The sequence below is a fragment of the Danio aesculapii genome, chromosome 24 (genome assembly GCF_903798145.1).
Source record: "Danio aesculapii chromosome 24, fDanAes4.1, whole genome shotgun sequence".
Classification (NCBI taxonomy): domain Eukaryota; kingdom Metazoa; phylum Chordata; class Actinopteri; order Cypriniformes; family Danionidae; genus Danio; species Danio aesculapii.
The window spans coordinates 30,516,128-30,529,104 of record NC_079458.1 but is presented as its reverse complement, the minus strand read 5'-3'; the positions used below and the strand labels follow the sequence as shown (position 1 = coordinate 30,529,104).

Sequence of the window (12,977 nt, the reverse complement as noted above, 5' to 3'; positions counted from 1 at the left end):
GTTTAGAAGTTTTGTTGTTTTGACATCAATGTAGCCGCTGGGATATAGGGCTTTCATGAAAAAGACTTGTAATGTAAATGGAAATGAAGTGACACAATTGACATGAAGTGATTTTTCAACATAGAGGTTGAAGAACATTCAGACTTTTGGTATAGGTAATATACACAATACCTTCATTCTGTGTAAAAGTAAAATAAAGCAAAGTTTCCAACCATATTTAGTAGGTCTTATGCATATTAGTAGGCCAGAGGAGATATGCTACTGTACAAATTGTGAATGCTAAATTTAAATTGTGTCTTAATGTATGATTTCTCATTGTATCATTGTAAACTTATTCATGAATATTATTTAGTTGATGTTTTAAAATTACTACAGGCCACAATGGAGCATCTTTAACAAAATCAATATATAACCAAACCAAAACATTTAAAATATGTTAGGAACTGTTAAAAAATTTACACAGAACATTTTAACTTAATAAGTGCATTTTTACAGTAACAAATCAATTAGTTTCTAAATAAATGCAACCAATAATAACAAAAACACTACTAAATGTATCTGCAAGGTAAACAGTTTTATCTGCTTGAGTGAAAAGCAAAGCACAATCTAAATTGCAAAGCTTTAATGCATTAGGAGGAATTGGTTACCATAGGCAGGAATCCCGTAGGGCTGGCCTGGCTGAGGGTACGTGCCATAAGCAGCAGCCTGCTGCATTCCTGTGGTGTATTGCGTCTGTCCATATGCCGCCATATTCTGGGCGGAAGGAGTTGGAAGAATATGTGGATACGGTCTGCTATTTGAGAGTAAAGAGAAAAGACAGATATACATTTTTACTCAAAAACCCACATTGTGAAATTTTGCTCAATGACAAATTCGCTGTGATTCAGAAATATTTTTATTTCAGACTTAATTAGAAATATTTTAAAAAGCTGTGAAATGGACAGGCATGCAGACGTTATGCATTGAAATTATTTTGATTATTTAAATAAAATAAACAATTAATTGATAACTTCTTTAGTAAATTTTATTATGTTGCCATACACTATTGGTTAATTATTTGATTGATTGGTAGATTGATCAACTGATCGATTGATTGATTCATTGATTGTGTAAGCCAGTGGTTCTCAAACTTTTAAACCCGCGACCCCCATTGTAAGATCGTCAAGAACTCGCGACCCCCCACTACCAAAGCATATACAAACAATAAAAATAGCTTTTTTTTAAGCTGTTCACAATATTTTAACTATATTTACTATAAATTACAGGGCTCGAAATTAACATTTTTGCTTGGTAACACTGGTGCTTCTAACTTTAAAAATGTAGACGCACCAGCCAAAATTTAGTGGCTCCCACCAATTATCGCACTGTTACTACAAGTTTTATAAACAGATTTATTGCATTTGAAAATCAACACTAATCAAAACTAACAAGCAAAAAAAAATATGCATGCGTGAGGAAAATATGTCTTAATGAAATCCCGTTATCACAAGAAAAGACATTTTTATAACATAATTGAGTGACCAAAAGATACACGGACGGATATCCCAAAAGATATCCCACAGACTTTACAGTGAATGCTAGTTATTTTCATGGCAGACTTGAAGCCAATGGAGGTCTTTTATCCACTCTTCAATAAGTATAGCTGGTGGATTAACATTCAGCACATGATCAGTAATCAGATGTGCCAATATTTGTAGCTTTATGTGTTTCTAAGACAAAATCTGTCAGTGTTGTTGTCATTCTCTCGTCTTCAGCGCTTTACATTTTCGCGGTTGTAGCTCCTGTCATCTGAAGACAGGAGGCGTTGACTGAGTGATTGACAGCTGATTTTAACCAATCATTCGTGTTCAGTTCTTAGCGCAGTGGGCCAATAAGAAGAGCGCGAAGGCGGGGCAAGCGTTGAAGGCTTTGTTTACTGCAGCAAGTTGACATGACAACAGTTTTAAACTGTTCCTGAGCGCTGCGTTCCAAGTACAAAGATGCATTCTGCCCGAATGTGTCCTAAATACTTTATGAATCAGTAATATCTTTTTAAAAATCTGAAAATATTAGCTTTCACTTGTAATACTGAAAAATATTTATTATAATCACTGAAAATTACACAATTTTTAAATAACTCTCGCGACCCCTTGAAATTATTCTGCGACCCCCGCAGGGGTCGCGACCCCCAGTTTGGGAACCACTGGTGTAAGCAATAGTTTGTATAAAGAAAAATAAATAATCTTGTCAGGCATAAATAGAGAAATAATCATTTGATGACATATTGAATCTAAGGAATGTGTGAATAGGTGATTGATTGATTGATTGATTGATTGATTGATTGATTGATTGATTGATTGGTTGGTTGATTGATTGATTGATTGCAAAAAAATGTCATTAATCATCAATCATACCTTTCTATCTTGATTTACAGAAGATTGAAATATCATTCAGGTGTAAGCAATAGTTTATATGGAAAAAACTAAGTACATCGGGATTAAGAATCCTATATTAATAATGCCATAGGTATGTGGCTAGGATCTGCTATTTTTGAGACTTGCATTTTGATCCGAAATCCCATATTGTGAAATTTGCTCAAAGACAAATTATCTGTGATTCTGCTACTTAATCATAAATATTTGGCCAAGCTGTGAAACAGAGAGAAATCCAGCCATTAAGCAGCTGATATACATTGCGAAAGGAAAATAAATCACAGGGGAAATTTTCACAAGATAATAATTACAACAGATTTTGGAGTCAGCGGGCTGCAGACATCAATGAAAACAAAGCGTCCGGAGAGTCCAGAATCTGACAGAAGGATCTAATTAAAGGCCCAAATGAAGTTGGATGCTGCTTATTTTTTAAAGAAAAATAAAAGAAGCCTTACTTGGAAGGGTAAATCTGGGGAGAGAACTGGTGAGTTTGTCTTGGGCTGAAGCCACTGGTTCCAATGGCTGTGGAGAGTTTAAAAAAAAGAAGAAGAAAAAAGAAAATAAGAAGAGGCAAGCACATATTCAAGCATAAGACAAATATTATTCTTTGCCAACAGAACTTCTGGAATCCAAGGAAACAGTAATTACATTGCATTACACTATTTATTTCACTAACCTTATTTTAGGCTGAAAAATTAAGAGCAATAGCAAAGGAAAATAATCAGGTAATATGCGAGCGCTTTTCTGCTGACTGTATACATTAAATCCTGCATAGGATGGAAAGGCCTGGTGTCTGGTGAATGATGTATGGTTGTGGACGCTGGGGGCTTTAAAGTGGACTGTACAATGAAGGAAATCAGCAGGCCTGATTACAGGTAAGTAGTGCACATAAGGAGCCTTCATTAGACACATACCGGCCCTTTGGTTCCCAGCAGTTAATGACGGTGTGGAGACGCATTCAGCGAGCAACACAAACACCGCAGAGCAACATGAGATCGCTGATGTGACACTGAATGCATGGCTTAAGTCTGGGAACTTGCGCTCAAATTGACGTTCCTTTAAAAGTTAGTTGTCAAAAGGAACAACTTAACAACAGCTACAATATAAAATATCTTATTTCAAATCATTAGGAGTTAATTTTATTACTTTATTATGCAACAGAATGTAATTGATATAATTATGCATTGTTGAAATAACTAATCAATTCCATGCGTTCTCAATAAAAAGGTCAGGAGAGGTTTTTCTTTAATGTCAAAAATCTTAGTAATTTATTGGATACAAATGAATCATTCGATTCACAGAATTCTGTTATCTTCAATGCAATGCAAGAGTTACATTCAGGGGTGCGCAACAGTTTTCATTTCCTGACTTCAACTTATATAGGCAGCTGATATTAACAGGTGGAGTTTAGTGAAATTAGTCACTAGTCAATCATTCTCCATTCCTCCATTGGCCGCACCCATACATACGTCCTCTTTTTCTACGAACTCTCTGCACAACATTAAAAGCATAAGACTTTCTGAACTGCAAATATTCTGTGCTCACAGGAAGTTTTGCTGCAGAGCTCAAGTTAATTTTAGACAATCTTTATCCACAAAACTGCTCCATTACTATGCTAAACATATATCACACTCAACAGTAGTTGAGTTAGTAGTTAATAGAAGTTAATATATCATCTTTAAGCAATGCAAATACAATTGTTTAATGAAAAGAAAAATACACAAAAATATGTTTAAAAAATTCCTTTGTAATTTTTTTCCCAACAGCAGTAATATAAAAAGTAGTAAAAATACATTTTTATCAGTATTATTTTTATAATATTATACAATATATATATATATATATATATATATATATATATATATATATATATATATATATATATATATATATATATATATATATATATATATATGTTAAAGTCAGAATTATTAGCCCACCTTTGAATTCTTTTTTGTTTTTTAAATATTTCCCAAATAATGTAAAGTCTTATTTGTTTTATTTTGGCTAGAATAAAAGCAGTTTTTAATTTTTTACAAAACCATTTTAAGGTCAAAATTATTAGCCCCTATAAGCTTTTTTTTTTTTCGATAGTCTACAGAACAAACCATCATTATACAATAACTTGCCTAATTACCCTAACCTGCCTAGTTAAACTAATTAATCTAGTTAGGCCTTAAAATGTCACTTTAAGCTGTATAGAAGTGTCTTGAAATATATCTAGTAAAATAATATTTACTGTCATCATGGCAAAGATAAAATAAATCAGTTATTAGAAATGAGTTATTAAAACTATTATGTTTAAAAATGTGTTGAAAAAATATTCTCTTCATTAAACAGAAATTGGGGAAAAAATAAACAGGGGGTCTAATAATTCAGGGGGGTTAATAATGCTGACGTCAACTGTATAAATATAGTTGTGCTCAAAAGTTTACATACCCCTTGAAGAATTTGTTTAAATGTGAATAATTTGAACGAAATATAAGAGATCATGCAAAATGCAAGTTATTTTTTTTATTTAGTACTGTCCCGAGTACAATTGAGGGACTGTTAAAAAAGTTCAAACCCTAACTGATGCTCCAGAGTGAAACACAATGCGTTAAGAGATGTGAGGTGAAAACTTATAAACAGGATGAAGATATCCATTTTTTCTTATTTTGTTGAAATATCTTTTTTCCTTCATTTAGCACTGCCCTTTGGAAATAACGAAATAACAAAAATGCTTGGATTCATTCCGGAACACAAATTAAATGCAATTTACCCTGATCTTTAGACTTGTAAGACTCATAAACAACCATCACAATGCAGAAAAAGCACTCGTAGATCATCAGGAAACCACACACAGTATTGAAAACCAAGGATATGTAAACTTTTGCAAGGGGTTATTTTAATGATTTCAGCTAGAGTTTTATGTAGTGAACTACATGTAAACATATTTTATGTAAAGTATATTTCTCGGGGGACAGTACTAATTAAAAAAAATAACATCCATTTTGTATGATCTCTCTTATTTTGTTCAAATTATTCAACAAATTATTTAAGGGGTGTGTAAACTTTTGAACACAACTTTATATACAGTACACAAACATAGTACTACACTGTAAAAAATGCTGGGTTCCCCACAATTCCTTTATGTTGTCTCAACACAAATTGATTAAGTTAACTTAATTGTTTTTACAAATTTAAGTGAATTGAACATAAAACAATTAAGTTGTCCCCAAAAGAAGAACTGTGTTGATTCACCTCATTTTAAATAAGTATTTTGAACAAGCAGCAAAAATATTCTTTTTGGGGTGTATAATATATATATATATATATATATATATATATATATATATATATATATATATATATATATATATATATATATATATATATATATATATATATAACATGCTATTATGTATTCATATTTATTAGTAGTATAGTTCTGTAATATAAGTATATAATCAGATATAAGAATAATATAAGAAAAAAAATCACAGAATGCAAGGTTTCAAATAAATTATATATTGTTTATTATTACTGTAATATGCATTATATTACTTTGTACAATAAACTTTTGATGTCATAGAATAATGTGATAGCATTGTGATAATGATTATTTATGTGATAATGTATAGCAATAATAATAATAATAATAATAATAATAATAATAATAATAATAATAATAATAATAATAATAATAATAATAATAATAAATTCCAAGAATTAAATGTAACATTTTCAATAATTACTTTTACTATTAATATTAATAGGCTGCATGTTGCCATTTTTAGACTGCTAAAATTAATATCCCTCGTGCAACACCATTCGCAGGGCTTGGATGTCTTCCTTTAGGATGGAGGCATTACGGATATTGCGATTGTCTTGCCTCGTGTGTATAATTGGCAGTGACATCTAAAGTACGGGTTAGTTAAGGAGCTCTGGCTCTCTCTGTAACTGTATTCTCTGGGCCTTGAAACCAGCGTCTTTTCCCCACACTTCAGCACCTGGTCTGGACAAACACTGAACCTCTGCTCTGCTGCGTCCCGAGAGCATAAAAGCGTCTCGAATGACCTCAATTCACTCATATTGTCAGAGATAGAAGTCCGAGCCGTGATTTATATGACTCTAACATAAAGGTATCAGGTACTTAGTCAAATAGGTAGGGAAATAAGACAAATTAGCAGGAATGTAATACTCCATGAAGAGTACTTACTCGCATTTGCTTAGTAAGTAACGTGAGGAGTCTGTAATAATGAATAGACCTACCGAAATTTGTATGCTTTAGTTTGGAAATAGACCATTGAGAGTATAACGTTTTTGACACGGTGCAAGCGAGACGGATTTGTGGCTCCGAAATGATTGGTTGGGTTTCTTAAAAATGAAGTGCAAATAGGCATTTAATATCAGCTCATTTCAAATTGACGAATCTTGTCTTACAGTTAGCAAACTTTATTATTGTTTTGAGCCAAGAAATGAAAGTTTGGTTATTATTTATTTATCCTGATGTTGTTCCAGTGCTTTTTTGCCCTTAATTGTTATTTTTTAAAGCACAATTTAATAATAATAATAATAATAATAATAATAATAATAATAATAATAATAATAATAATAATAAAACACTCATCCATGTTGATGACAATTAGTAGCAGCATTAAACTTTTAAAAAACATGCAGAAGTATCACAGAATGTCCCCATGCAACACATGCTGTTTATTCCAAGTGTTTTAGTGGTGTACATGGCAGTGTTTGGAGAAAAAACAAACCACAACTTTCCTGTGTAATAAATATTATATACAATTTTGGACTTTAAGAGTCATAGTGACCTGGAAGACAGTTCCACGAATGTGCATTTGAGCACAAAGACAAACAACCACAAACAAAACATTAAATGTTGGATTGATACAATAGTGTTTGGTTTGGTTTTAGTCAAAATTTAGTGTATTATTAAATTTAGCTTTCATGTTAACTCTCAAGCTATAAGAGTTTCATGACATTTTTACAAAAGTGGTTGGTGGAAAACCAGTCAAAATTTAATGTACAGTATTACTAGATTTGCTAAAAGTCATGGACAAATACAAATATCCATAGTTTTGTTAAATTATACTTTATATTTTTGTTGCAGGCTTTAATGCAAAGCAAACCAAAAATGAATGCCTGAATGAATTGATCTCAAACTCAATTCCTGGAGGGTCACAGCTCTGCACAGTTTTGCTCCAATCCTAATCAAACACAGCTGATGCAACTAATCAAGATGTTCGAGACTCTTTTGAACAACTTGATTATTTGGATCAGCTGTGTTTGATTAGGGTTGGAGTAAAACTGTCCAGCGTTGCAGCCCTCCAGGAATTAAATTTGTGACCCATGCATTAATACATTTTCGCATTTTGCTGTGCAAATCGAATTTCATAAAAGTGCAGTCATGCACAGATTTTTTTATAAAAATACTTGAATTCTGGATTGTTTTCTCAAGAATACAGTTGAATTATTAATAGAGAGAAGATTTTTTCAACACATTTCTAAACATTATAGTTTTAATAACTCATTTCTAATAACCAATTTATCTTATCTTTGCCATGATGACAGTAAATAATATTTTACTACATATTTTTAAGGCACTTCTATACAGCTTAAAGTGACTTTTGAAGGCTTAACAATGTTAATTAGGTTAACTAAGTAGGTTAGGGCAATTATACATGATATTGTATAACGATGGTTTGTTCTGTAGACTATCAAAAAAATATATAGCTCAAAGGGGCTAATAATGTTGACCTTAAAATGTCTTTTAAAAATTAAAAACTGCTTTTATTCTAGCCGAAATGAAACAAATAAGACTTTCTCCAGAAGAAAAAAATATTATCAGACATACTGTGTAAATTCCCTTGCTCTGTTAAACATCATTTGGGAAATATTTGAAAAAACAATAAATAAAAGGTGGGCTAATAATTCTGACTTCAACTGTACATGCCATGCATCACCTTTCTGTGAAACCTTTGCAACTTTTTTGAATATAAATGGGTATGAATTTTGAATCATATGGGCCACCATGGGCAGGACTTTTTGTTACATTTTAAACTGTTTTCCCACAAACCCTATTGTATATCCAAGAAATATATTCAATGTCGTAACCATTCTATGATACATTTTCAACTTTTTTTATAAAGACTATCATATGGGCCATCATGAGCAAAACATTTTATTATTGTTATTCTCTTTTTGTTACATTTTAAATGGTTTTCCAACAAACCCTGTTGTATATCCAATGGATATATACAATGTTTTAACCATTCTGTGATACATTTGCAACTTTTTTGTACATTATTTTAGATTTTTCATTCCTTCTTTTTAAATTATCTGCTATTATTTGGACAATCGTGACCGTTTTATTTATTGAAAAACAGAAAAGTATGTACACTGCACACTGTAAAAAATGTTGGGTTCCACACAATCTGTTTGTGTTAGGACAACATGAACGAATTAAGCCAACTTATTATTATTATTTTTTAAGAATTTATTTTTATTATTATTCTAATTAAAACAATTAGGTTGCCCATCCCCAATAAAAAAACAACAACAAAAAACAAGAATTATGTTGTTTCAGCTCCTTTTCAAATAAGTAGTTTAAACATACAGCAAACATAAAATTCTGAGTGCATGAATATACCTTATAATACCTAAATGTTCATATCTGACTAAACTATCCATTCACACATATAAATCAGGTGTCATTCAGTGGTTTAGAAAGGCATTTGGGTCTAAAACCTATAGGGTGTGAAGACCCCGAGGACAGGGTGTCTCTTTATGTGGGTTGAGGGGGGCTGTGAGGGTCATAACTCAACGCCTGCTGGCATGAGAGCTACTATAGTCCATCCACAGGGACACTTCCTGGGCCTCTGCTTATCACATCCCATCTGTAGGATCATCTCCACCAGTCTGTGAGTGTTTGTGTGTGTGTGTCTTTGTGTATGTGTGTGTGTGAGACTTACCTGATCCTGAGAAGCTGTCTAGAGAGCCGTCTGCTACAGAGGTGGCGATTTCACTGCTGCTCATTGGCTCTGTTTTAACTGCAAACAGAAGGTAAGCAAAGCATTAGTGACACAGCGCTAGCAAAACCTGTGGTCAATTACACTCACAAACACCTTTCTGCTTGTAAAATCAACATACTTATTGTGTAAGTCTAACGCATGGGCAAAAAAAAAAATATATAATAATAATAAACATATGCATATAGGTAGTTGACAAATTTGTAAAACTAAAAAGACAAAATAGTTATCTATGTATAGTTTGAAGTGTTTGAGAAAATATAAAGGGTCACTAAGTTTATCAGTTATTTTACAGTTTTTCATATATGTTTACTGAACTGTACTGAAAAAAAGTCCTATGGTGTGGCATCTCAGCAGTCACACGACATCATAAGACGTTAATAATAGGTGCGATTTAGGTCATGACGTCAGGTGACCAAAATTCAATGTCTAGCCTGCGTCTAAGGACAACACTATTTTGACGTCCAATAACAAAGTCAAATTGTGTTGATATTTGGTTGATTTTAGGTTGTGTTGGAAAGTGACCAAAATCCAACGTCTGATGGATGTCATAGTGGTAACGTCCACACAACAACAAGGTGTAACATAATTAGATTGATATCTGGTTGATTTTAGGTTGATTTTAGGTTGGACGTTGGACATTGACGTCGGCCTGACGTTGGGTTCTGAGGTCAATCCGATTTTCATTTCCAAACAAAAACATACTTCCCCACGATGTTGGGGTACGTTGGAGTGCAACATCAACATAACGTCATGTTGACGTGCTGTGCCTGCAGGGATAGCAAAAATGCCAAAAAAGCTATAATGATATACAAATAGCAATATGAATGTGAGTGATTTATCTTCATTGTTGGACACTTACACTGTAAAAAATGCATTTAGGTTGCTCCATCACAAATTGATTAGGTTAACACATTTAAATGGATTGGATTTAAAACAATCTCAAGAATCAAATTTTACATAAGTAGTTTGAACAAGTGGCAGTATATTTCTTTTGAGGTGTACACGTAAAATTATGTTTGCTTTTTATTTAAACGAGATATTTAAAATAAGCTGAAACAACATACACTGAAAAAATACCTTTGTTGTTTGTTTGGACTACTTATTTAAAATGAGCAGAAACAACACAATTCTTGAGGTTTTTAGAGACAACTTGATTGTTTTATGTTCAATCTACTTATATTTGTAAAAAAATAAGTTAAATTAATTTTTTCATGATGCCCCGACATCAATTGTGTGGAATCCAGCATTTTTACAGTGTCATTCCTGAGATTTTTGGGGGGACAACTTAATTATTTTATGTTCAATCCTCTTAAACAATAATAATTCATAAAAAGAAGTTATTCCTTCATGTTATCCCAACACAAATCTATTGTTTGGAACCCAACATGTTTACTGTGTATCTTCATATATGCTATTTATTTAATATGAACATGTGAATAATAGGGATGCTCCAATCAGGGTCTTTGCAGCCGATACCGAGTACCGATTCCTTGTCATGGTAATCGGCCGATACTAAGTACCAATTCTTATGCTTCATCGCGATCTGTTGTCTTGCTCAATCACTCTTGTTGCTATGTTTTCTGGGTCATTCATTCATTCATTCATTCATTCATTTTCTTTTCGGCATAGACCCTTTATTAATCAGGGGTCGTCACAGCGGAGTGAACCGCCAACTTATCCAGCATATGTTTTACGCAGCGAATGCCCTTTCAGCCACAACCCAACACTGGGAAACACCCATACTCTCTTGTACACACTCACATACACTACGCCCAATTTAGCTTATTCAATTCACCTGTACCGCATGTCTTTGGACTGTGGGGGAAACTGGGGCACCTGGAAAAAACCCACTTGAAAACAGGGAGAACATGCAAACTCCACACAGAAACATCAACTGACCCAGCCGGGGCTTGAACCAGCAACCTTCTTGCTGTGAGGCAATTGTTCTACCCCCTTGCCCACCAGGCTGTCTTGATTTCCGGGTTTTTAACAAATTTTTGGGGATCGCAAGGCTGATATGAATATGCGGGAGACTCCGGGAGCTTCTGGATGAGGTCATAAGGTTGGATGAGACACTAGACAGGGGCGATCGCTCCGCTCGCGTCACAGCAGCTCAAAACACTGGATATGCATTGGCTACAAGACCATCACTCACACGAGTCGCACCAATAGACTGTACAGGTCGCACCGCATCTGTATATATGTTAGCTGTTGTGACGCAAGCGCATTGATTGCTCATGCCCCCATGCGTCATTTACATCCTCAGGTGTTGTGGCTGCTGTAGGCTTTGTATAATATAGGGGAATGCACGTGTGTCTCGGTCGAACGATTGGAGCATCCCTAGTGCATAATATATATATATATATATATGACTTGTCAGACTTGTTGGACATTTTCAATAAATAGAAGTGTCACATCAAAGGACAACATTTAATTTGTATAATATTCTGAGACAACAATTGCATGTCATGGGCATCACGGGCGGCTTCAGTCTCTTGATCTTGAATGGGGTTCATTAGTTTTCTGTGGATATGCCTGATATATAATTTGCATAGTGTCACACCAGAGTACATGTTTTTAATGACAAAATGTATCAAATTCATGTTTTTATAAATATATGGATGAAAAAAGTGATCGATATTTACTAAAATAGCCACTTGTAAAATGAAGTATTTATTGAACTATGCCTGAGGCTGTCACACTATAGGGCAGTTTTGAAAACAGCTGTTTTTTTATAACAAAAGGTAAATTTTTGTCATGTGTGACAATAAAAACGCAAAGTCATGTCAACAACCCATGTGCTATAAAGTGCTTATTTGGATAGTTTCTTTGAGTCACATTGTGGATAATTGTGTGGTTGGGTTTTTGTAAAAGTGGTGTGATGAAGTGGGGTTTCTACTGAGATAATAGAGCTTTCAGGCTTCGACAGTTCTGTCCTGGAAACTCACAGGAGAGGCAGACAATTAAAGCTAATCTCTTTTACAAATAAGACACTTCCCTTCCAATACACACAGCTCTTGAGTTGATTTAAGGGCAATGGCTGTACCAAATGTATTTCTGTTTAAATGCGTAAAGCTCTCCAGGTTATACGGGTCAAATTTGCCCTGTTCATTTTATTGTGTAAGAAAAAAAAATGACTATTATCCATTTATATAAATGTATAATAATTTATAACAATGTTTATAAATCATGTCATTGATAGCATTAAAATAGCTTTTGAAATCTTTATACCATGTTGCCATCATTGAAAAAATTATAGGTTTTTGTCTGCACAAAGTTTTGAATTATTTAAAGTATTAAATAACATTTAGCTGATCACTTATTCACTCAATGACAATTTACGTAGCATCATTCCACCTATATTTTAACATTTTACAATATAATGACGTTTACAATATAAAGACGTTTTGCTTGCATTTAATGTTTTCTAAGCATATAAGATTGACCTGGGGTGCGTTTCCCAAACAATGACATAACTCGTGGCTGAACTATCATAGTACGATGTAGTGACGAGTGTTTCCCAAAACCGTAGATG

At 33.4% G+C, this 12,977-nt stretch overlaps 1 protein-coding gene across 6 annotated transcripts in view; it reads right to left on the bottom strand.

Annotated features, from left to right (window-relative positions):
- Nucleotides 1-12,977, bottom strand: part of eya1 (EYA transcriptional coactivator and phosphatase 1) — a 92,836-nt gene that overhangs the window by 64,069 nt on the left and 15,790 nt on the right. For 4 of the 6 annotated variants that reach the window (XM_056450420.1, XM_056450422.1, XM_056450423.1 and 1 more), the window contains 3 exons: nt 9,383-9,460; nt 2,867-2,933; nt 648-793 (listed from right to left, as the gene is read on the bottom strand). In XM_056450420.1, coding sequence (XP_056306395.1) covers nt 648-793; nt 2,867-2,933; nt 9,383-9,460 — 291 coding nt within the window. The remainder of the gene's footprint in view (nt 1-647; nt 794-2,866; nt 2,934-9,382; nt 9,461-12,977) is intronic. The other 2 variants (XM_056450421.1, XM_056450425.1) reach the window with 1 other exon arrangement.